General features: G+C 44.9%; 1 protein-coding gene across 42 annotated transcripts in view; it reads left to right on the top strand.

Moving 5' to 3' along the window:
- The window catches only part of EPB41 (erythrocyte membrane protein band 4.1), an 86,749-nt gene that overhangs the window by 50,165 nt on the left and 10,772 nt on the right, over positions 1 to 25,812 (top strand). For 5 of the 42 annotated variants that reach the window (XM_039729001.1, XM_039729002.1, XM_039729009.1 and 2 more), the window contains 11 exons: positions 310 to 407; positions 743 to 915; positions 2,647 to 2,763; positions 3,995 to 4,123; positions 5,336 to 5,446; positions 6,931 to 7,136; positions 8,860 to 8,916; positions 9,029 to 9,073; positions 9,834 to 9,896; positions 12,842 to 13,021; positions 14,928 to 14,978. In XM_039729001.1, the coding sequence (XP_039584935.1) occupies positions 310 to 407; positions 743 to 915; positions 2,647 to 2,763; positions 3,995 to 4,123; positions 5,336 to 5,446; positions 6,931 to 7,136; positions 8,860 to 8,916; positions 9,029 to 9,073; positions 9,834 to 9,896; positions 12,842 to 13,021; positions 14,928 to 14,978 (1,230 nt within the window). Of the gene's footprint in view, positions 1 to 309; positions 408 to 742; positions 916 to 2,646; positions 2,764 to 3,994; positions 4,124 to 5,335; positions 5,447 to 6,930; positions 7,137 to 8,859; positions 8,917 to 9,028; positions 9,074 to 9,833; positions 9,897 to 12,841; positions 13,022 to 14,927; positions 14,979 to 15,349; positions 22,258 to 25,812 lie in introns of those variants that run through there. The other 37 variants (XM_039729010.1, XM_039728988.1, XM_039729012.1 and 34 more) reach the window with 35 other exon arrangements.

The raw sequence follows: 25,812 nt of genomic DNA, 5'->3' as shown, positions 1-25,812 counted from the left end.
TCCTCCTTCTCCTGCTTTGACTGCCATGACCCAGCCTTGTAGGGAGGTCAGTGTTAGACCTCAGCCCACAGCTGGGCAGTATGACAGGGGGGATAAACCCACGGCATGTTGCTCTGCAAATCCCTGTGCATCCTGAGGGATGCCTGGGCTAGTGGCCAAGCCCTCTCTTTCCTCTCACCTGAGGTCCTGCTGCACATTTTGGGGCAAGTTCAGCAGTTTATGCCACAGCAGACCAGGGTGGTGGGCTGGGGACTGGGCTCCTACCACATTTATTTCCTGCTATACCTAAATAACTTACGCTTTCCACAGCAAGAACAGTATGAAAGTACAATTGGGTTCAAGCTACCAAGTTACCGGGCAGCAAAGAAGCTCTGGAAAGTATGTGTTGAACATCACACCTTCTTCAGGTGGGTTTTCTGAACAGTAGCCTCACCCTGGGTAACTTAGCGCTTGAATTTAACTATTGAAAATGACCATTGTTCCTTAGCTTTTTGGAAAAATGGGAGAGAAATGGTTTCAGGGACAGTAGGTGTTTATTTTGCAGAAAATTTTCGAGTGAGTTCTGCTTTGTAAGAACCATAAGACAGAGATCTTTGGGTCATGTAGCTGTGCAACACCATTAGTATGTGCATTTCCTTGGCCAAGTGGATGCAAGAGACTCTTTTAACTTCTGGTTTAATTCTTCTTCACATGCCCCTTCCTGGCTTTGGAGATGTGATTTTTAAACGTGTGTGTCTTTCAGGCTGACTTCCACTGAGGCCATCCCGAAGAGCAGGTTCCTGGCACTGGGCTCCAAATTCCGCTACAGTGGCCGGACGCAGGCGCAGACGCGGCAGGCGAGCGCCCTGATCGACCGACCCGCGCCCCAGTTCGAGCGCACGGCCAGCAAGAGGGCGTCCAGGAGCCTCGATGGAGGTGAGTCAGTCCTTGCTGCATCTTCTGTCTCCCTTCTGGAGTCGCCAGGATGCTGAAGAACTCCTTAAGGAACACCTGGATTCCCTGCTGTACAAAAACGCAGGCTTAAGTTGTCACTGTAGTACAAGACCTTGTTCCTGCCCCTTACCTGTTTAGGAATTATGTACCTGTGGTGAGACTGAATTGGTGCTCAGTTGGTTAAAGCAGGGTGCTGATAACACCACAGGAATGGGTTTGTTCCCCATATTGGCCATTCACTTAATGGTGAAAGTTAGACTCTATGATCCTTGTGGAACCCTTCCAACTCAGGGTATTCTGTGATTCTCTGATTCTGAGTTGGACTCGATGATCCTTTTGGGTCCCTTCCAACTCAGAAAATTCTGATTCATCACACAACCTCCATTCACATCAACAAAACCGCACAACCAAATGGAAAATTCCCCCAACTTAAAAAACAAAAGCGGACAATTTGCACCTAATCCACCCCTTTTCCTTTCACCACAATTACAACAAGAATTCCTCATGATCATTCTGCTCTCTAACATTGCTCAGTACTTTTGCCCTTTACCTCTCCCAGTGAATGGAAAATTCCCCCAATGTAAAACAAAAGCGGACAATTTGCACCTAATCCACCCCTTTTCCTTTCACCACAATTACAACAAGAATTCCTCATGATCATTCTGCTCTCTAACATTGCTCAGTACTTTTGCCCTTTACCTCTCCCAGTGTTTATCCTTATCTCAACATCACAGTGCTGTGAGGGCTGTTATGGGTAAATGAACTGCATCTCAGCCAGACCCAATACAGAAATGCAAACCAAGGGTGGTCCCAGCAGATCTGACTGATGAAAAGAATTTAGGTAGGTGCTGAAGGATTATGGCTAAGTTCTGCTTGTAAAGGTATTTCTTCATTTGATCTCAAAGCATTTTCCTTTAGAAAATCAGGAATTAAGCCATTCTGTTTGTTTTGTTTAATATGACTTCTTAAATTCTGTAGTTTTACGTGAGGGGAGATTTTTTGCCATGATAGAAACTTTTTCAGTGTCTCTTAAAGTGATGCTCAGGTTGGAGTTGAAGTGTGTCAGTCAGATGGGCTCATCCCTGAGATTTTTAAAAGAAATTGATAGCAGCAGAAGAGGTGAGGCATGGAAAAGGGAGTGCCTAAGTTTGGTCCATATGATCTGTATCACAGGCTATTAAGATCCAGGGAAAGAGGAGCATCCCTGTGCACTGTGAGGATCCAGGGAAAGAGGAGCATCCCTGTGCACCACGGACACCTGCCTGATGGAGCAGGGACCGTGTTGCTTTGATCCCTGGGTTTGTGCTGTAGTCTGGGGGGACCAGGGCTGCTCAGCACCCCGTGGCCAGCAGGAGCCAGGCTGTCCCTGCTTCTGGGCTCAATGGCAACCTGAGCCTGGGTTTTATGTTGTGGAGCTGGAGGGAAGGGATGGTTCAAGCTCCATAAGGCAGCAAAGCCATGTTCCAGCTTCCCTGCAGTCTGCACATGTGAGATTCCTCAGGCAGGGTGCACAGCAGCGAGGGAACCACTGCTGCTGGTTGCCTGTTGACCATGCCATTATGACTCCAGATGAGTAGAGAAATTGCAGCTGCAGTGCTACACCTGGATGTCAGGTCTGGGAGAAGAGCAGCCTGGGAATGGGACACTCCTGCCCCCTCGACATCTGCGCCTTTGCCATGCGGGCGGTCGTTAACATGTGCCCCGTTTCTTCAGCTAAACGTGCGACTCAAAAGGTTGAGTTCAGAACCGTAGAGGAAGAGAAGCAGAAGGAGGTGGTGTTGGTTGAGGTTCCTGAACCAAAACCTGCGGATCAGATCCGAGAGAAGCCAGGTATAGCTGTGGTGGTGACTAAAACTCTCTGCAGTGCCTTTCCTATCCTCTACATGCTTGTTCCTGACAATTTCCAATTTTCACCAAATCTGGTGGCTTTCTCTCTTCATTTCTTTGCAAGAAGAGTTTCCCAGTGAGAAGAGATACAGCCCAGCTCTGGAAGACTCCTTAAATTTCCACCTTGCACCTCATTAGACTGCAGTTCCTGTGGGGAGGTGGGGAAAAGATTAGGATGTGCTGGCACTTGAAAACTGTCTTGTTAAATGTGGGTAGTTTTTTATATATGGATTTGAAAACTTTAGGTTTTCAAGTTTTGATCTTGAAACTTGTCACGAAGCTTCTGAAATTCTTCATCCCAGAACCTCCTTGCCATTTTGGGTTGGGTTTTTTTGGTGTTTGAGAAATGCTACCCATTTTGCTCTGTGGAGCTTATATTTCTCTTAGAGTAGGTACTGTTGATAAATATGAATGTCCTTAAGAGGTGTCTAGGTACAACAGCATATTTGAATACTCATAAGTGTATCACAGCAGCAGTGTTGCAAATATTTGCAGAGTTCATGTCTTGGATAGTTACCACCTGTGGTGTGTTAGGGCTGGAGATAATTCACGTGCAGATGCTTTGGGTATCTTCCTACCACCCAGAATTTTTTGACTGCATGACTGCTTTTCTATTATCTAGATCAAGTTTGCATGAAGTGTGGCAAACTTCCTCTCCATGGGCATTCCTTGAATCCTCACTAATCTCTTTTCCCACCAGCATCTCCTGGTGGGGAAAACCCAGTGCTATATTCAGACACCAGGGTAGATTTGAAGTTGATCACTCAAGTGTATTTAATTAAAACTGCTAGGTTTTGGATAGCTTTTTTGTCTGGATGTGTTTTTCCTGGATTTTGCCAGCCAGCACCTACTTCACTCCAGACTTTGCAGGCAGAGCCCTTCCTAGTTCCATGCTCAAGAACTGTTAATGTGTCCCACGTCTCCTTTCCTGGGCAAGGAGCCCATAGAGCTTATTTTTGTGTTCTTTCCTCCTCTCATCCAATACACTGTTGGGTCTGACAGCACTGAAAGGATTGACACACAGTTCCATGGTGGAAAATGACTATTAAGCTGCCTGCAAACCTCCTTGCTGCTCCAGTCTGCTGAGAAGGATCTCTTCACTCCTTGCTGTGGTGACCATCGTGTGTTTGTGTGGGTCCCCAACCCCCATTAACACCTGCAAACCTCTTTCTAGCCAAACACACTCTTGAACCTTTTGAAATGAAACCCATTGCAGAGGAGGAAGAGGAGGAGGAGAAGGTAGAGGTCGTTAAGGTTCCTGTTGTCAAGCCAAAGTCAGTGGAGCTGGTGCAGCCGCGGTCAGGTACAGCTGCAGTGGTGTTTGGTGGCAGTGGCTTCTGTGCTGATGCTGCTGGGGTAAAGTGATGCAGTGCTGTAGGACAGAGGTTACACTGGTTGTGGTGATGTTTGTTGGCACTAAAATCACTCCTGGCTTTGCCGTGTGCTGCTTTTCAGGTGTTCACTGGGTGCAGTGAGGGGGTGCCATGCCCTGGCTGTGTGTGGAAATGAGTGTGCAGTGGCCTCTTAAAACTCCTCCCATACTTCCCTTCTGGTGAGGTTTGTTCCCCTGAGCTGCAGGGGCATACTGTGCCTGTAAATCAGGTTATGAGATCTGGGACTGCTGGAGGTCACCTATATTCCACTTTATTTCTTCACTAGGGAGCTGCTACTTTCCTAGTTGGGGAGGAATGTCAGAGCAACATTGCTGCTGCAGACAGATCCATATTAATCATAATTAAAAGTAGAGTTGATTATTAGTTGGAGGAAGAGGAGTTTGAAGCCATAGAGGGAGGTAACTGGGAACATCACATGTTTCCTTGATTGCTATGAAAACCACTGGAGAATGGCCATGGCCCCAAGGCTGCCAGAGCTCCAGGAACATTTGGACAATGCTTTCAGGCACCGGTTGGGATTGTTGAGATGTTCTGTGCAGGACCAGGAATTGGACTCAATGATCCCTGTGGGTGTTTTCCACCTCAGCAGATTCCATGATTCTGTATTCCACGGGATGTGTGGCAGCAGATCGGACATCAGCTGGTGTCAGACCTGAGCATCCAAGGCTCTCCTGCTGTAGCTGTCCCTTCTCATCCACCTCCTGCACTTTCCCTCATCCTGGCTTTTCTGCTCCCAATAGGGACTGTTGGTGAGGTGATGGCCATGGTGATGGTGATCAGTCATAGAATTCTGGAATGGTTTGGGTTGCAAGGCACCTTAAAAATCATCCAGTTCCAACCTATGTTTTATATCTCAGTGCTTTTTACTGTGTTTAAATCATGTGTCAAAATAGTCAAAGGCGGTTAATCACAAAAATGTAACTAAAATATAGTTCTGGCAGCCCAGAACTCATTGTTGGATGGCACAGGAGAAGCTTGGTGTCTGTTAACTATTTTTCCTGCATGTCTTGATACTCTGGGAGAGCAGCAAGAGAGATGGCCCTGCGGATTTACTGGTGGCAATATTTCCTTTGCTGCTTCCTCTTTAAGGTGGCATTTTAACACATCCATAACTTTTTTAGCCAAACGTGATCTTGGCAGTATTGAGATAAGCCCAATTGAAGAGGAGGAGGAGGAGGAGGAAGAAAAAATGATGATGGTGAGAGAACTAGAGCCGTTGCCGAAGGAGTCAGGTACCACCGCAGTGACAGCTTTGCACTCCCAGCATCCTCCTCATCCCGGCCATCCCTGCCATCTCACCTCTGTACAACCTTCCCAGCAGCTGTCACTGCTTCCGTGACATGAATACACTGGGACACAGCACCGATTGTCCTTTGAAGAGGATAACACAGTGTCTGGGTCACAGAAATGAACTGCTGTGCCAAGGAGCAGGGAGAGAGTGGAGCTGGCAGTGGTGGGGTGGGTTTTAAGGTTGTTCACAACAGGATGTGGTGTCCAGGAGTTTGTCTTGAAAGTGTCATTCCAATCTCTGGAAATTCAGAAATTAAAAAAAAAATTCTTTTTTTGCCTCCACTTTGTACATTTTGGCCACATAGACACCTTATTCTCCCTATGTTTTATTAAGACACAGATGAGATGTTGTTACCTTTTCAGTACAACAGGAATTCTTACTAAGGAGTTACTTGAAATTACAGTTTTTATTTTAAAAGCAATATTTCTGTGAGTGACTGGCTGGACATGAGTGACGTCATGTTGGCTGGAATATGATTCACAGCATAGTCCTGCTGCAAACTGTGATTTTGGGAATGTGAGACCACATCAAAGATATTTTTTTATGTGACAGGGTATCTTTTTGGTGAAACATCCCTAAAAACCAGCATCCGGAGAACCAAATAGCTTATTATATACCTAGGTGGACACAAGAAATTAATTTGGGCTTGCTTTGTCACACAGTTTTGGCTTGACTATTTCCTTGGGGTTGGGCAACTACCTGGCAAATCAGGAATTGAAGGAAAGGAGTAGGCAGTTGATTTTGTGTAGAGTATTAGTATTTACAACTGTCATCCTCTGAAAAAATGATTTTTGGCAGCATGCTGTTCATTTCTGCACTGTCCTGGAGGTGCTGGGTATCTTCCCACTGTGATGCCTTGAAGATATCCAGCTCAGACACACAGCTCCAGCCTGCCTTGAAACCCACCGGGAAGTTGCTGAGATGTTTGCTAGAGCAACGCTTGTTGATTATTTTTTTGGTGGGGGGTGAAAGCCTATGTTTTATTTCCAGAAGCCATCTGTTTCTGTGTGAGGAGATGCCCATGAGTACAGAACTCCTCACACTGTGTCTTTTCTAGTTGCATTGGAATGGAGTCCGTGTCAGTTGTGTGTGAAGGACCCAGAAATTCATGGCACAATGTCAAAAATAGATTTGTCTTTCTGGTGTGGCTTCTCTGCAGAGTACAAGCTTGCTTTCTGTAAACCATCTGGTATGGGGTTTTATTTGATTTTATTTTAAACCATAAGGAAAATAATCTCAACTCTCCTGTACTAAATGCACAAGCTGCTTTGCTCAACATCTTTATTTCTTTTCCCTTTTTTTTCATCCTCCTTCTCCTTCTCCCTATCTCTTTAAATGACATCACTGTAATTTGGAAAGACTTTGTGCAGTCCTTTGAGAAGTTACCTGCTCTGAACCTTGTCCCTGTCTGTCCCCCATCCTCAGCAGTGGCTGTGATAACCCCAGAGCGGAGTCCCCGGCCTACCTCAGCCCCAGCCATTGCTCAAAGCCACCCTGCAGAGCCAGCCCCAGCGAAGTCAATCGTGAAGGACATGGCCACATCTAAAGTAGGGAAGGAAACAGCAAAACCTGATGTGAGACGTGAAGAATTTCCACTGGAGAAACCCCAGGAGCCAGTGGATGCCTCAAAGGTAGGTCAGAACGGAGTCTCTTGGGAAGAGCTGAGCTGGAGCATCACTCAAGAAAGTCACCCCAAAGCAGCAGCTCTGTCCTGGAAGATGAGGGGTTTGTCCCGAACAGGGCTCTGCGTGCCAGGGAAATCCCAGCTGTGACATTCGGTGGAAGAAGGAGCTCCAGGGCAGTCGGGTGTTGGTGTTTGTAGTCAAATCAAGTGCAGACTGCTGATAGATGGTTAAAAGCACTGGCAAGAGCTGCATGTGATCATGGAACTAGAGTTCAGAGCTCCCCCATGGCCAGGCTGTGCCCCCTGATTCTTGGTATGACAGCAGGAGGGAATTCCAGTGAAATCACTGATAATGGATCTGTTCTGCAGCCCAGCGCCAGAATGTTTTTCACCTTGATAGGCTTTTGCTGGGAGAGCTGGCAATACAGTGCTGAAAACTGGACTAAAACTTAAGTTGAAAATGGCACTGGTGAGACCTTGGGGAGTTTATTGTTTAAATTCAGTACTTTTAACCATTATTTGATCTTTCTGCAAATGTCTGAGTTCTTTGCTGGGGTTGATATGCGTGTGCTGTTCTAATAAGTTGAAATAATGTGCAAAATTATTGCTGATATTACAGTGTCCTTAATATTCAGCAGATATTACTGAATTATTGAAACCTTGCAGTGGTGCAGCAGAAGTGTTTGCCTTGAGACACAGTTTTCACATTACTCCAAAATTTAGCTGTTCTCAGCATTGCTGGAGCCATATAATTCTAAACATATCACACAGTGGGTCTTGTGTGAGCATCTCCAGGGAAGATTCCTATTAATTAAGGTTTGGAGATGGAGGTGAAGAAAGGGCGGTTGCTTCAAAAAATTCCATGGCCTGCATGAACAGTAATTTTTAAATGAAACTGCTGAAGGGAACTTCAGGTTGGCACTGTGGGGTGGGAATCAGAGCACAGAGATGCTGCCCTGCTGTTACTGTCCAGCTGCTCCCCCTCCCTCATGTTACACTGAGAACGAGAACATTTTATTTATTACAGGCTTTTTCCTAAATGCCTAAACATTGGATTTTTTCCCCTTTAAACATAGATGTGGGAGGAAAATGTGGATTTGAATGTACTAAATTTACTGTTTCTCCAATGGAGCTGCATCACTTCTTTTAACACCCACTGATACTTTGCCTTCAGAGTACTTGGTAATCTAGTTTCCCTAAAATACTTCCCTTAGAGTGCTAAGACAATCTTGGCTCTCTACTTATAGACAGGAAAGAACCTAATTTGTGATGTTAGGCTTGGTTTTGTAGCTATGCCTCTTCTTACTACCTCCTCCAACGTAACACCTGCGATACAACCAATAATTTCTAGTTTTGAGAAGGTCTCTGTTAATTTGAGCATGTTGCTTTGTTTGGATTTTCACTGAGAGATCCAGCTGAAAATGCCATTTGAAAACATTGCCTGACTAGCCTAATGCAAGTGGGAAGCACTTCTTCAGAAGCACTGGAGAGCACTGGTTTCAAATACAAATAATTCTCAAGCTGGAGGAATTATTTAACGTGCCGTTGACTAACAAAGTGCTGGGGAGCTGCTGTGTCATTAACTCCTGCCCAGGGCTGCATGTTGGTTTTTGCATGTTCCCCCAGCACTTCAAAACCAACTTTATGCAGCTGTGTTTGGAAACTAAATGGTTTCTTAAAACAAATCTACTAACAAGAAATGTTTTTACCAATTTATTTCTTAAATGTAGGTGAGGAAAACACACACTGAGGTCACAATCCCCACCACGAATGGTGCCCAGCCCCAGGTTTGTGCTAATAATTCAGTTTAGGTTGCTCACTTTTTTTTCCCCCCAAGGTTCAACGTAGTTAAATGAACCAACAACTCTTTTTTTTTTTTTTTTTATCACTGCGCAACAGCAGCAGCCTGCAGAAAAAGAGGAAGAGCTGATAAGAATGAGGAAGGTTAGCCATTTTACCCTTTCACTGGCCAAATTTGCCATATCATTCATGCATCTGTAACCTGTTTAAAAAGACAGTGCTCCAATTTCTTCATGGACTTTGGGTTGGGGTGTTGGTTTTCTTTAAACTATCAAATACTTGATTGGAAAATTAATAGCTTTTTGTCCCACAGACAACCTCATTGCTGAAATTATGCATGTTCAATGTTCAAAAGAAACACATGTGCTTTGATTTATGAAATTTCTTCTCTGTAACAATTTTAGTTAGAAACTAAATTTAGCCTGCATTGCAGGAAATGCAAAACAAAAATCAGGAGAAAGCTTCTTTGGTATTGATTAAGTAATAGGGAAATATCCAAGATGGGAAAGTGGTTAAGGTGCAGTTGCTGTGCACGTTGGGACCTCGTAAAATTCCCCCAAGGCTGTGCAGCCTCAAACCCAGAGGTGGGCCTGCATCTCTCAGGAATGTGGTGTGGTGACTATTTGAGGCTTCCACAGAAAACCAGGAATTGTCTCTTTGTGGCCAGAGCCAAGGCCCCCTGGGAGCTGTCTCTTTAAAGGACTCATTGCATCTCCCATTCTCCATGAACCAGACCCCCATTTCCAGTGGGAATTCCCACCCCATGCTGCCACAGTGCTGCACTCCCAATGCTGAGTTAACTTTTTAATTTGCCGATTTATCAATCCCACAAGACCAAAGTTTTAATTTTTTGTGCTTTTTGTTTTGTTTTGTTTTGTTTTCCCCTTTTCTTTCATTTTCACAGAAGAGATCAAAGAGGCTAGATGGTGAAAACATTTATATCAGGCATAGCAATTTAATGTTGGAGGTTTGTATGAACTTGAAGCTTTTTTTGAGTTGCATTTGCTAAACCTTCTGCATCTGCTCTGAACTTCTTCCTCTTCTGCTGCTGCCCTTGTTTTTGCATGCTCTTGCATGAAAGACCTTTTGATTTTGATTTTCTAATTATGCTTCTGCATGGTGACAACAAACATGATAATGTGCAAGCCCTTCTTCCTTCTTCCTCTTCTGACTTTCAGCACTGCATACCTCCCCAAAATACATGATTGGCAGTGCTCAGATCTGCTCTGGGACCTGCTGGCTGCTCAGAGGGTCATGGATTGTAGTGCTGGGCTCCTTGACCAGTTTTTCAGTGCTTGAAATAAATTATTTTCCTGGTGAAAAAGCCAGTCTGTGAAAATACAAAATTCAGGATAAGCTAGTGATGAAGTTGGGGCAGATTGCCTAGAGCAGCTGTGGCTGCTGCTGGATCCCTGGAAGTGTCCCAAGGCCAGACTGGATGAAGTTTGGAGCCACCTGGGAGAGTGGAAGGTGTCCCTGCCCAGGGCAGGGGGAGAAAGGGATAGGCTTTAAGTTCCCTTCCAACCCAAACCATTCCAGGATTCTGTGAAATCTTCACCTCTGTGGTGTCCAGGCCACCACAATGTCGATGTTGCTTCAGGCACGAGGGATCTTTTTGGATGCTGCAGTGGTATTTACAGCTTTTCCATCCTCTTCCCAGCCCTTTTTGGCCTTGCAGCACCTCACCACCCCTGGACCCCATCCTGCCTCAGTGCCAGGTCCCTCTGGATCTGATAGAGAGGCTCAGTGATCCCGGCTCATCCTTCCACATTACAGCTCCTCCCTTTGGATTTCGGAGCCCTTTCCACTTGTTTTCACCCAAGCTCAGTCTCAGAACAGACCATGCCAATCATATATTTTATTTTCTTTAATACACTCTGTTATGGGAGATGTTTTGTGGCTTCTGATACTCTTGTCCTGTGTTACGTGTTTCTACTCAAACTTGCAGCACCAGCAACTCATAGGGTTTCCCTGGTAATATCTCTTGAAAGTGGAGTGTACTAACTGCCTTCTCATCAGAATGTTCAAAGTTTTGCAGCTTCTGTGCGGGTTTCTTGGGGTTTGTTTTTTGGTTTGGTTTTTTGGGGGTTTTTTTGACTGCTACAACATCAAGTTTTGAGTGACAAGTGAAGGGTCTGCACGTGATAGGCAGAGTTTGGCTGCCGCCGGAGCGCACTGAAGACCATGCCTCTTGCTTTTTCACCCAATTCAAACAGCTCAAATTCCCCAACCCCAAACAGAGCTTGGTCATTGCTTCTAACCTCTTTTTACCCACCAGTGCAATACTTGATTCCAAACCCATTCCGTCTCCACTCCCCTTCCCACAGTTCTGTTGCAGGTGCTCCAGCCCTCCCCTACCATAGGGCTGACCAAGCAGCTCACCCCCTTTATTCCCTTTATTTTTTTAATCAATGCACTTGGCAGATCCATATTTTCCTGGCAGACCTCACCCTCCTGAAGCTGCCTGGTAATTTTACTGAAAGCCTTTTAACACTCCACATGCAGTGGCTTCCTGCAGAAAGTGTGAAACAGGAGGGAAAGGGTGAGACTGAGCAAGCTGGTTCCTCAAGGTGCTTCCCAGACCCAGCTCCACATAGCTCCTCGTGGCTTTGGCTCCTCTGCCAGCCCTCCCAAGCCCTGCTCCTGTGCAGTGCTGGAAAGCCATGGTGGTCCTTCTCTCTTCTCTGAGCCAGGAGCACCTGTAGGGTTCTTGGACCAGGCAGGGATTTACCCCAGAGTCCACAGCAGACTCCTTTCTACTTTTTTTTCCTACCTAACAGGCACTTGCCTTATACTTTCATGTAGGATAGAAGCGAAAATTTGTTATTTTCCTCCCAGAACTGTGCCAGAAAAAGTAAATATTTTAAAAGAGGCATTTGGGGCTTAGCCCTGTGGAGGGAGGGTGGTGTGTCCTTGGTGAGCTGCAGGAATGGAAATTTTTGGGAAGGCATTCCTTTAAGGATGCATTTGCTGTCCCATCTTCTAAAACTGGTGGGCTGAGTAACACCTAAAAACACAAAAAGAGTGAAATTTCCTGGTGATGCTTTTACTGACCTCGATTTCCCCCTTTCTTGCTGCTTTTTGGCCCCATCCTGAAAAGTTGTCTGCCTGCTGCAAAAACTTTCTTTTCTACAGCCTCTGGTTTGCTTGCAAGGAAGAACTATTTTTAACAAGTTAACTTGCCTTGAAGTATGTGTGTTTATGCTGTAAACTGGCATCACACAGTAAAAATCTGACATTTTCCAGATGAAAACTTTTAGCAGTAGTTTCTTGATTGATCCAGCATAAAATAAATTTTCAGTTTGATTTTTTTTTCCAAAAGAAATCATCTCATCTTTGTTTCTGAAGTCTAAAACTGCTTTTGATAGCTCCTGGAGGGATGAGAGGGAGGGGAAGAAATGGTAATGGGGATATTCTGGAAACAAAGATAATTTCTGCTAGGAAAAAGGAGAAAATGGTATGAAGCGAGTAAATAAAATTGAGAAAACATTTTCTTTATCATCAGTTTTATTAATACCTGGAAATACTCAGGCTAGCAGAGGGTGAAGAAAACAAACCCGCAAAATTTAAAGATGTTACATTAAATAACCCAAAGAAACAGAGTCTGGCAACTTTAAAAAATCCAGTTTGGGGAAAATCCATTCTATTCCAGCTCAGCTGTCACCTGGTTTGCTGTAGCTTGAGATGAACCCATGGCATGTCCCGCTGCTGGAGGAGACCCTGTTCTGGGGTTGCAGTTTATCCCAGTTAATCAAAGAGGAGGAGAGAGGAACGCTCCCTTTGTGTGTTTGCAGTGTGAGCCCCGTTTGGGAAGTTGTCAGTAGCTCTGCTAAGCGCAGCTTTGCTAAGCGCAGCTTAGGCAGCCCCAGGTCTCTCCGTGTCCCTTCACTTATCCTGTCCTTTTGCTGCTAGGATCTAGATAAGACCCAGGAAGAAATAAAGAAGCACCACGCCAACATCAGTGAGCTGAAGAAGAACTTCATGGAGTCCGTCCCAGAGCCTCGGCCGAGTGAGTGGGACAAACGTTTGTCCACCCACTCCCCTTTCCGGAGCCTCAACGTCAACGGGCAGATTCCCACGGGAGCGGACGGAGTGAGTACCTCGGCGTGGGCTGTGCCAGGGGCAGCATTGCAGTGGGGGATTCAGCTCCCCTTAGCTTCTGCTTATTGTCAGTTTTAATAGTTAGTATTGACTTGGAATATGTAGAATGTTCTCTGAGAGAATCGAAGCTTTAGTCATGGTATCATAAAGATGTGATTTTTTATTTTTTGGTAGAGAAGGGTGTAAGAATACCTTAACTGGTATTGATGCTACTTTTCCTAGTGTTGCTGTCAGTGTCAGATGCTAGAGAGCACTTCCATGGATGGTTTGGGGACTGGGTCATTCCTGGATCTCCCCAAAATGTGTAAAAAACCCTGACAAACCCAATATCCAAAGACCTAAATTATTACTTCAGAGATAACGTTGCAGATAAACCAGTGGAGAAGAACTGGGATGGGATGGGATGATTTTTCCAAAATCACTTTATTCTCCAGTTAATCTGGTATGTCATTGGGTTTAGACTTGCAGTAGGAACTCCAGGTGCTGATCTGCTGTGGAGGCTTTGAGAAGATTCCTCGGGTGGCCACAGCAGGGCTGTTCAAACACAATGAGAATCTCCTTCCTTCCAGGAACTGTGTGTTAGTAACCACATAGACTCACAGTTTCTCTGCTAATTTCCTTAAAAAGGTGATTTTTCAAGGAAAAACCAGTCACCAGCCGGTTTCTTCTTAGCTAACAGACACCTCTCTGTCATATTGGTGGTAACTGGCTCAGATTTGGAGTCTGTGAGTAAAACTGTAGTTAGTGTCTGTGGTAATTAGTCTTTTAAGTAGTAAATGCAATTTTTATTGCAACAGAAAAATTGCATCCTGACTGCAAGTGGTAGCAATTGAAGATTCTCTTGGTTGAAAGCCCAGTTTTTACCCCTCCTTCCCACAGCCATGCAGATGAATTAGTATTTCATGTTCAAACAAGGCAGATACTTATTAATCAGGAAATAATCTTTCAGTGGATGGAGGGTAATTGTAACATGTACAAGGGATTTAACACCAAATTTACTACCGACTCCTCAAAGCTTGGAGTAAAGCCAGGACAGCTAAAGGGCTTTTTTTGCCTACTAGAAAAATGAGATCCCCAAAATTAACTTACTGAGGGTTGGTTGCTGCAGAATCTCAGAATTATTTCAATTGGAAGGGCATTTAAAGCCTCTCCAGGGGCACCTTCTGCTTGTCCTGGGTTCCTCCAAGCCCCATCCAGCCTGACCTGGGATACTTCAGGGATCCAGGGGCAGCCACTGCTTTTGTGGGCTGAGATTACCCTGGTGTCATTGAGATTACCCTGTTTAAGACATGGATAGACTTTACCCTCTGTGGCTGAGCCTCAGCATAGATTCCTCAGGAGAGTGGGCAGCAGAGCTCTGCTTACAGTGTCCAGTGGGAGCAGAGGCTCTCAAGCTCTACAACTGCAGTTCAAGAATATTATTCTTGCTTTTTATGAAGAACTTCTTGCAAGGTGACCACAGTGAGACCTTGGAAGGCTGCTGGTCACCGTGACTGGATGGTGTGGGCTTGTCCCACCTAAGGCGGCAGTGGGTCTGCAGCACTGCAGAATTGGTGTCAGCCCTAGATTTGCATTTCTGGAAATTCTTTCTTAATCTGGTCCTCTTTGAAATGATCTCACTCTGAGGTTGCTATGTCCTGCTATGAACTTCCAGAAATGCATCTTCCCCACGCACTGACCAGGGAGAAAATTTTCCCTCACCTGCATGTGTTGAATGATCATAAATCAGATGGTAATTAAGGATTGTAAATCATGGTGCAAAGCCATTGCTCCTGTTCATGATGATACTTTCACCCTGCCTAGTGGCCGAAGGGTTTTTTGCCAAGGGCCACTTGTCTGCTATTCCTGTATGTTTTGTTATGAGACAACTGAACCTTAACACGCTTTGTGTGTCCAGGTCAAGAAAGTCACTGTCCCATCTTCTGGGAGACAGGTTGGTGGGCTTGAGGTAAAGCTGCTGCTCTGATTTGTGCTTCTGAACCAGACTTGCTATTGCAGTGGCACTGAGCAAAAACTCAACAGGAGCTGCTAGATAACTTTTTTTTTTTTGCTATATGAAGTAGTTTCATAACTCACACCCAGAGGACTTTCTCACTGCTGCAGCTTTTGCAGCTTTCAATTTTTGCTTATTTTGGTGCATGGCTGGTTCTAAAAAGCTGCATGACCAATATAACTGTGTATTCGGGGACAAAAGCAATTCTGAAAATTTAACTGTTCCCTGTTCTTTTTATGTTGTCTTTCTTTCCTTTTTTTTTTGTTGTTGTTGTTGTTTTAACGATCATGTTACTCTTGCATTTTATATTTTCTTTTGCTGCCCAGTCTCCCAGCTACTTTCTCCCTAATTCTCACCACTTAGGGGTGTGCAAAGAACCCGTCCCAAAATACCGCACTGACCAGCGGAGGTTGGCTCAGCTGAGGGAGCTTCGAGCCAAGTTTTTCCTCTCCTAAGTACACTTGAGTTTGACCAGGGCTGGCAAACTAAAGGGATGTAGAGTTACTGAACGGCAACGTTCCCCCAATCTTTCCTTTCTTCAGCAGAAGGGCTCAAGCCCTTGCACGGTCCTGTGTGCTGATTTACTCATTCTGGGTTTTTATCATTCTTTAGACTCCAGAAACAAAAATGCTAAAACACAGAGCAAAATTCCAGGAGTTTGCACTGCTCCTACTGCCACCCTGCCCGTTCCATGCGTGGGATTTCTAAGATTTCCAGTTTTTCACTTGTTCAATAGAATTTTCAAACCAATTGAAATTTTGATACTCTGGTCAGAACTTTGGAAAAGCATTTTGTATCTGCTCTGCAGTCTGGCTGTTCCATGGGATTTTCCAAACGCTGGGTTTTAAGGGCACTGTAGATTAGGAAGCTGTCAGAGACCACATTTTGTACTGCACCATTCCTGTTTCAAATGCTTTTCTCACCATTCCAATTCCAAAACACTCTGGAAGATTTTGGGCATCCACTTTTCTGGGAGGGCAGGCACCAAACACCCATGATCCTGATGCAGATGTTGATGAGTTCTGCAGATAGAACATAGCTGTAGCATAGTTCTGTAGCTCCAGGGCTGGTGTGACCCAGGCCCCAGCGGCTCTGCTCCCCAGGGCAGTTTATTTTATGTTGAGAAGAGCTGCCCTCTTGCTTTGCACATCTCCAAGTGTCATTTTGGGCACTTTCCATCTGTCATTTTTGTTCATCTCTCTCTGTCTTTCTTGATCTTCTACCATGAAAGCAGACACGGGAACGGCCTCTGTTAGTACAGGATGAAGAAAAACTAAAAGAGCAGGAGATACCTACTGAGAGAGCCTTTCCCCGGCCAGCAAGTGAAGCAACTCTTCCAAAGGTTTCTATTGCAATCCCTGAAGAGCAGAAATCACTCAAAAAGTGTCAGCTGTACTCTAGCATTTTTCCTTCTCCACGTATTCCCTTTATGATGTCCTTTCTCCTGGTCATAGCACTGACTGTTTGGTGGCTGCTCTTTCTCTGAGTGCCGACAGGGTCATGTTGAAACCTCAAGACCAAAGCTCCTGAATTTCTGGGCTGTAGTCTCTGCTGCATCTTCTTTGTCCTGGTCTTTGATCTCCGTAGATCGCTGTCCCTGGGAGGGACACCCCGTGACTGTCGTGTTAATCCTGCTGTATGTCCTTGTGTGGCTGTGATGGCACCTGGCAGGAGTGGTCATGGATTGCCAGGTCCCTTCTGCAGTTCCCTATGGTGCAAAAGCAAATTCTTTGAATTGTGTTCCCAACTGCTGTGGGAGGGCAGACTGGGGGGAGAAATCCTGAGAGGAGAGTCTGGTTTCCTAAGCCCCTGAAGACTTCCCATAGGAATTGCTGGAGAATTGCTTTTAAGTTTGTTGTTTTAAATGTAAGATATTCACAAGCTGAAGAACATTTGACACTGATCTAAAATGTGCTTTACAGGAATCTGCTGAATCACAGAATCCTGGAATGGTTTGGGGTTGGAAGGGCCTATAAAAGTCATCTCGTTCCCCCTCTGCTATGGTCAGGGAACCTTCCCCTGGACCAGGTTGTTCCAGGTCCCATCCAACCTGGCCTTGTACAATTCCAGGCGTGGGAATCTACAGCCTCTGTGGGCAACAAGAGGTTGACTCTCTAGGAAGAACATTGGAATCTAATCCATAAACACTAAATTTCTAGGAAACTCAGATTGGCATTTAAATAAAAAGTGCTGGTTCTCACTGCTGCTCTTGGTAATAACTTAGGGACAGGGTCCGCTTTTCATTTTCTAGTGGGGGAAGCCTGTGACAAAGTATCCCAGCTTCCCTCTCCACCCCTATTCTTACATCCAAGAAAATACATAGTGTTACAAGGAGAAAACTCATTGCAAGGAGATATTTACTGTAAACATAGATTAATAATTTTTTCTTAATCTGAAGGTCTTCATGCACTTGGGATGTGTTTTATTTAATTTGTGTGGAACTAACTGACGTATGTTTGCTTAGGTCACAGAGATGAAGTTACCTGTTGTTTCAGCATTCCCTCTGTTGGCATGTTGGCTTGGCCACATCAGGACACACTTTTTTAATATTAAAGCCCTCAATGGTTTTTGACTTCTTTAACCAAACTGTTGCATGCCAGTTGTTGTTTATTGCCTACAATGTAACTGTCTGGATGATGCTCCCTTTTATCCAAGTTATCATGGCTGAGCTGTGCAGGCTCCAGCCCAGCTGGACTGAGCAGAGCTGGTTTGTGAACTGGAGGGAAGGTGGGACTTTGTGTCTAAGGGGTTTCTTTTCTGTAAATAGTAACAATGGGTCTGAGCTGAGCCCCCCATTTCTCCTTTCAGCACTAATCCGTGTTCTCCTGTGTCCACTGGAGGACTGGGCTGGACACAATCACTCTGAGAACATCCCCCCAGTGTCACCAGTGGTGGCAGCTGCTCCAGCAGCATGGAAGAGAAAGGACTAGGCCTTTATTACATGGACTACAATGTGTGAATATATATAAATACCTGTATTTATAACCCTTTCTAGATCTGTATCTGTGTGAACGGTATTATTTAGGAAGCTAGCAGATAAACTTGAAGGAATAAGGCAAACATGGCATGTGTTGTCTGGTCTGAGGGTCCATGGGCTATCATGGGCCACTTGAGCCACCTCTTGCTCTCAAGGTACGGGTTGAGGTTCTAAATGCTGTTTCAGAAACTTAGGTTGATAGTGAAACCCTTTGTTTTAATCCCACAGGAATCTTTCCAATTCCTCTTGTAACCTGCTCTGATTAGTTCACCAGTTTGTGCCTTTAGGACTTTGTTTTGTGAGGATGCTGATTTTTCATTGGAAAATATTCTTCCCTTTTTAATACACTGCCTTTAATACACTGTTTTCCTCCTTTGGTACTAGGAAGTGTAGAAGTCTGAGGGTTGTTGTCCAGGCATAGTCTGGTGTGAAGGAGGGTGCTGGCAGGCTGTGTCCCTGAGTCCTTGGAGCATCCCTTGGAATGCACTTGGACTTTAGCAGATCTTGTGTGGAGTTTAGGAAGATGGACGTGGGCCCTGGAGAGGAGAGGTGGGGGAGGATGCTGGGTTGCTGTGTGCTGTGCAGAAAATGCAGGGTGGAAGAAGTCAGGGGATACTTGTGGTTGGCATTTCCTGCCTGCATCTCCTTCCCAAAACGGTAACACTTGTGATGAAGAATAGGGGTTGTTTGTTCTCCCCAACCCGGCATGAAGAGGGAAGAAACAGGGGTTGTTTGGATCTCTGTCCATTTTCTGTCTGTATTTCCTGGAGTTTGAACACGGGTGCTTCCTTCCCAAAGCCATTGCTTGGGATCACTGTTTGGGGTGCTGCAGTGAGCCCTGCTGAGTTTACTGCGTTTCTGATCCAGTGACAAGAACTTGGAAGCCAAAGTGGTGGCTTTGGCAAAGCCATGGTTTCTATAGCTCTGTCACCCACTTTCAAAAGGACCTGAATTCTAAAACTTTTTGTCCAGAGCAGCCTTTGGCCGGAGTGCTCAGGGTGTCTTCTCTCAGTGGGATAAGAGATGGGCTCTGTCACCTCTACTCAGTTCTTTAACTCTTTAATTCAAGTGATCTCTTTCTCTCTTTTTTAATCTTGAGATAAGGCTGGTTGTCATCACCAAAAAACCTTGGAGACTTTACACTCTGAAAATGCTCAGGAACATTTTTGGGATTTATATACCAATTATCACTGCAGAGTATAAAGAAATGGAACAAATGCTTTCTGTATCTCTGGCAGTTTAGAGGCCAGTTACCCGTATTCATCCCGGTAGATAGCAGAGGAAGCCTGTAACTTAGCAGGAACAGAAACCTCATCTGTCCAACACCCCAGGGATGTGTGCCCACTGGGCTACAGCCCTTTTCCCAGTCACTCCTCTGCTTTTTTCCCTGTTTACTTGTAATGCAAAGGGAGTGACAATCCATGGCCATCCACATAAGTTCTAATTCCTGCACATTCTGTATCCCGTTTGTGCACATTCCATACCTTTTACACCTTGGTGCTCTGGTTTCCCCCTTTTCCCATGATGTCAGCACAGGATGCAGCACTGAGAGGAGGATTTTATGAGTCCTGCTGTCATCCCTATGCACAGGGAGAGCTGATTTGCTCTAGTGCTGTTTAAAGGCTGAGATCTCAGGGCATCTATAAAGGAACCAATACATGAACTTCATTCCTATTTTCCTCAGGAACAAACTTGCTAGGAACACCAGCAGCTCCTGGCTGCCTGCCCTGGCACTAGCACCCATTGACACAGGGATTCACACACCCTGTTCAGCCTGGCTGGCACGGTGCCAGGCTATGAGCAATGGAGAGCTGAGTTATCCCTCTTGCAGGGAAGCTGGAAATGTCTGCAGCATGTAACCTCATCCAGGTTGGCATGAGAAATCCTGGTTTTTCAATGTGACCTGCTGCAGAAAATGGCATTCTGGTGGCTGGCACACTGGTGACATAGGCAGGATAAGTCTGCCAGCAGTTTTGCCCATTGTTTTGTGATGTGGTCACTCAGCTGTTTGATGCTTATGTGTAGGATCCTCTTGGCAGCTGTAGAGGGTTCAGTGATTCCCATCACAATATTGACGGTTGGCTCCACACTCACTTCCTGAATCTCCTTACCCGGATTCCAGCTCTTTTGGACACCACCTAAAACACACAGGAGTTTCTTGTACTTTCTTGCTTTAGGAAAAAGTGGAAACCAGTATTCTGAAGCAGCAGATGTGCCAGAGCCAATAGCTTGGAACTTGGATTCAGCTCCAAGGCTGTGCTGGGTGTGGGGCTCTGTGTGTGATGATGCTTTAGGTCTTCATTGCTGTAAAACAACATCCCTTTTTCTTTTTTGATTGCTAAAAGGGAGCAGATAAATGAGGGTGTTGGCTGCATCTCCTGCCACCTTCTGCCTCACTAGGGGAGTGGTGGAAGGTGAGCTGAGGGCTCTCCATGGGCAGCTCAGTCAGGGCAGTGTTCAGCCAAGACTGGCTCCCCTCTCTTGTGGTTTGTCCAGTAACTAGTGATGACCCTAAAGAGTAGGTATTCCATATCTCCCTCCTATCCTGAAATAATCAGTAGAGGTGGATTTCCTCAGCACCAAGGGAAGTAGTTTGTGTTTGGAGGCAGGAGGCTTTGCTGTACCACTGGCTCCTGGGAAGGTTATCATAGAATCATGAAATACCCTGAGTTGGAAGGGACCCCAAGGATCATCAAATCTAGATCCTAATGGTTATGGGCAAAGTCTTTCACTTCACATCAGTGTTAGTAATTTGTCACTCTGAGAATTGTTTCACTGGTTTATCAGGTTTTCTTTTTTCCTTGTTATGAGTTGATGGTGCCTGTTCTGACCTACAGGATAAGGGAGGAAGCTTTCTGGATAAATTCAGCCCAAGAAAGTGTTACGGATTCATGCAGAAATTCCTTGGTCTGTACTTATTAGTGGGTGACACTGGAGAACCTGACTGAGGTGATTCCTCTTGTGTCTCTGTTTGCATCTCTTGTGGTTTGTGGGGCTGGAGGGAAGGACGGGCCTTGGTTTGGGCCCCTTTGGGATCTTTTAGCAATGGTAGACAGTCCTGTTAGACTAGTCCTGTGGGGACTAGAAACACCTTCTTTTTTACGTAAAATTCTCTCTTTTGGAACACTTTTTTGGTTTTGTATTTTTTCTCAGCTTTTTCTTTGTAAATATGTACATTTATCCACTAATAAATGTTATTGCAAATCAGATCTTTCTTTCTACTGCTTATTAACCAAAAAAACTATATATGATCTGTGTTAATGACTTCTTGGGCTAACCTTCAGTATTCCTTTCTCAAAGCAGGAGCCATCAGACTCTGAGTCATTGTTTTCGGAGTGTAGGGTCTGTTGGACACTCTTGAGTGTGGGTTGGGTGCTCCTGGGGAGAGGGAGTACACAAGGCTGCAGCTCTGAGATCTCAAACTGACCAGAGTAATTCAACTGAGGATTAAATCCAGCTTGGTTTATGACACGCTTTGTTTGCAGGAGTCCTCTACCAAGTGCTTAATGTCACTCTCGCACCTTCTCCCTCTTCATTTTGGAGACTGTGTGGTAGGAAAAATCAATTGCAGAAAGTTGTTTTGAGAGCAGAAGCGAGGCAGGTCCTGCACAGCTCAGCTACAAAAACCTCTGTCCCAGCTGGTGTGTTAATCTGGGGACAAAAATGCTCCTTTTGGGTTTTGTAAGTGAAGAAACCACATTCCTAATGAACCTGTTCCTCAGTTCAGTGATACAACACAAGCTTCTGGTGGGTTTTTTCTGGTTGAAGCTCAGGTTGTGTTTTGAGGTTGTGTCAAGAGCCAATTTTAAGTCCCAAATTTTTCGAGATTACAGGAAGGCAGATCTGGCTGCTCATAATGCTAGTCCCTGAGATGAGCGTGGCACCAAGACAGAGGTGTAACTTCATGTCTTGGTTTGCACAGACAAGTGTCTGTTAGGGAAGGCAGGAACATCCCTTGAAACGGAAAATGTAAATCCCTCCCTCTGAATTATTACAATTTTGAAATTAAAGGGCTCTCAGGCAATGATATGGGAATAGGAATGACAGATCTTTACAAGGAAAATTAAAAATACAAATGCAATAGTACAAAAAGAAAAACAAATCGCTGCCAGAGTCAGAGCAAGAGCTGACCCCGTGTGGGTCAGGGTGGTGGCACAGTCCCATCCCATGGGGGCTCAGCCCTCCTGCAGTGCCAGCTGTGCTTCTGCTGGAGCAGGGATCCTGCACAAGGCTGCAGTTTTCCTCTGCAGCTCCAGGGCTGCTGGAGATGGGCCTGCTCTTCCTCTGGCAATGCAGGGCAGGAGAAAGCTGCTCCTCTGGGCATGCAGTGGGCAAAGGCTGCTGTGCTGTTCCAGGCTCAGATTGGATCCAGGTAGGAATGCTTGGCTCCTGCCCTGGGCGCAGCATCTCCCAGTGGGATGCTGGAATTTTCTCAGCCATGCAGGGACACTCAGTGGCCATGAAGAGCAGAGATCTCCTGGAGGGAGGATTGGCTGTGGGAGAGATAAAGGAAACTGCCCAAAGAACAGCAGAGAACTGCCCAGCTCTGACAGATGGAAATAGAATACACACCCCCAGACACGTCTTGCAACCTAAGACACTTCATTTATGAATGAGGGAAGTGGAATGAGCAGCACAAAATTGATAGCATTTATATACACTGACTTTATCCCCTCTTTTCACCTGCTGCTGCTGCACTAAGGCAGCTCTTGCAATGTACTTTGTTCTCTGCAGATGGATTTTGGAATAAAGAGCTCTTCATGTGAGAGTACCTGCCCACAAAAGAGATGGGAAGGAGACCACTGGGGGTGGGCAGAGGAATCATATTGCCCAACAATCTCGTTTTGACAATTTAAGTCTTGATCTTGAGGTTGTTTTGTGTTGCCAAGACATTGATGCAATGATTGAAGGTGATTGCTGTGTGTTGTGTAATATATTGGATTCTTGTTCATGACAGAATTTAGTCTTTTGAAGGTTTGGGCACACTGTGTGTTTTCTAACATTACTTTTACTTTTGGTCAAAATCTCTTTTATCTGTCTGTTATCTGAGTAGGCTGGTCAGGACATTGTGGTCAGATCAATGACAGTGAGAAAATCCACTGAAAACCACAAATCCATAGGTAATGTCCATCCTTTTCAATGCCAGGGTGTTTTGAACAGCCTCTGAACATTTTTAACTTTTACCTTAAGGCAAAGCAGTTCGGTAAGGCAGTGGTGGGTACTGTAAAATAAGGATCTCTTGTTTTCTGCTTTATAATACTTTTTACCCAAGTGCTTTGCCAGCTGTGAGATTGAGCATCAGTTGATCTGGGAGCGCTCTCTGGTGAGTGTGGTTTACTGCAAAACAACATCATCTCCTTGTGCATCTCTAGACAGTCACTCCGAGCCTGTGAGCTTCTGTGGATCCTTGTTTGGGGATAACCTAATAACAGCGTCAACAATTCCATTGCATGCTGGAAAAGAACAGGGCAGGGAGGTATTAACCATCTGGGATTCCTAGCATTTCATGTGGTGGTTGTAGGCAGTTACTGTGCACTATAACTTCATGGTTTTAGCAATTTTTATTTAATAGTAACTGGCAGTTGACATAATTTTAGCTCTCCTTAAGTTTTCTGCAGAATAGTAGTCTGATTTGGGATTGGAATAATGGAATATTCAACAGAGAGAAGCAGCAGCATGAAAAAAAAACATCCACTCAAACATCACAGGGCAGCTGAGTCATACAAATAGATCATGATCCAAAAACAACAGAGTCTTGAAGAAATGCAAGCAAACCAATTTATACAAAACCACTTTTTGAGAAAAATAAATCCTTTTGGCCACTGGTGTCAAACACGAAGTTAAGCCTGTTATTAATTTATCCCCAGTCGGAATTATTGTGTGTCACTTCATTGCAACGCTTCAGCTGTATCTTCTGAGGCACAAAGATTTGTATTTCAAGGGTGGTGCTTTAGTTGCATTCATGTCTGGGTCAGTTTGTTTCTTCTGGGGCATTGCATCCTGTCCTGTATTTAATTTACTCTGTGTTTGACTGCTTTGTGCTTGATTTAGGCCTCACTGTTTTGGGGCTATGTCCCTGGAAATGAGTAGTTGGCAGTCCAGGCACATCTCAGGTTTCCTGGGTCTCAAGGTGAGCTTGGAACTCTGCAAATCTGAGCCCTAAACATAGGTATGCTTTGGCATTTGCAATTTAAACCAAATCTTGATAAGATCAGAATTTGTAACAGATGCTGAAATTCCTATGGGGGAATTTTACATAGATAACTTTATTTAGAAACAAATACCTTCCCATTAGTTTATGTTTTTAATAATGAGTGGAATAGGAAGGCAAGGCAAAAAGTGTTTCTTATCAGTTGATCTTATCAGGATTTCATTCTGTCTTTCCAGCTTGCATGTTTGCTGCTGCACTTGGCTCTACTAGTGATGAGAATACATGGCACAGGCTCCATTCCAGCTCTCCCTTCCTTTTTGCATCTGTCATACAAGATGCTTCCAAATGCAAATTATTTTATCTGTCTGTGAAAGGGAACTGGGAGGTTGTTTTGACTGTGTACAGATTTTTGCCTTTTAAATACATCAGTGTTTGTGTAGCTGCTTAATCTTCTTTGTTTTATCTGTGATTCTTCTGTTGGCTGAGAAGTGCTCCAGCTCTTACATAAGGAAATCTCACTCCTAAGACATGTTCCATTAAACCCATCCATTAAAGAAGATGAGCTGTGTCTTCTCAAGGTCCCATGAATAATTTGCAAGGTTTAGCATCTATAATTAAGGGAAGGTCAGCATATTGGCAGTATATAAATTCAAGTTTTAAACTGTAAAACCAACAAGACATGGCTGTACACAGCTGACAACCCCATTCATGTTCTGTTTTGTGGAATATTGCAATGTAGAGTCTTGAGTTAGGAAATGAGGGTGGGATATGGATATGATAATATAGAATATCCTGAATGGGAAGGGACCCACAGGGATCATCCAGTCCAGGCCCTGCCCAGACCCCCCAACAACCCCACCCTGGGCATCCCTGCAGCTCTGGCAGCCTCGGGGCCGTGCCCATTCCCTGGGGAGCCTGGGCAGTGCCAGCACCCTCTGGGGAAGAGCCTTGCCCTGATCTCCAGCCTGAGCTGCCCTGGCCCAGCTCCAGCCGTGCCCTGGCTGCTGTCCCTGGCCCAGAGCAGAGATGGGAGCTGCCCTTGGGAGGAGCTGCAAACTGCCTTGAGGTCTCCAAGTTTCTCCATGTTTGGAGAAACATGTGGAAGTGGGTTTGGTTCAGAAATAGCCTTTCCCTGTGAGCACAGTCTGACCTGCCCATCTCAGTGCTGTTTGCTCTCCCTCCATTCCTATTAAATGCATTTTGCTAAGCAATATCCCAACAACTTAAGACAAGCACAAGAGGCTGGAAATTCTAATAAATAGAAATCTTACAGCTAACCTGTCTGCAATATAAAGAACAGAGAACTGAAAAAATACCATGATAAATGGGGGAAGAGTAATTTCTTGAAATTATACTAGGAAAAAGAATCTATTTGTTCCTACATAAAGTGGCTCCTGCTTTTACCCTACCATTGAGCTGTGCCGTGAGGGGAGGTCAGTCAAAGTGAAAGCCTATGGGGTATAAAAAATGAATCATACCAAATAACTCACAGGCTTCAGGCTTCACATTTTAAGCACAAATTACAGGTTTTTGGTTGCCCAGGAAATCTTGTTAGAAAATGAGGCAACAGTTTCAAGGAGTTAAAAGCAGAATAGGGATGGTTTTGGTGGGTTTTGTTGCCCATGGAAGTTTTGGATGTGCACAAGTCCACTCTTGATACA

This window comes from Passer montanus, unplaced genomic scaffold, assembly GCF_014805655.1.
Source record: "Passer montanus isolate IOZ18808 unplaced genomic scaffold, ASM1480565v1 scaffold68, whole genome shotgun sequence".
Lineage (NCBI taxonomy): Eukaryota > Metazoa > Chordata > Aves > Passeriformes > Passeridae > Passer > Passer montanus.
Note: the sequence above shows the minus strand (reverse complement) of the source record. Positions and strands in the feature narration are given on the sequence as shown.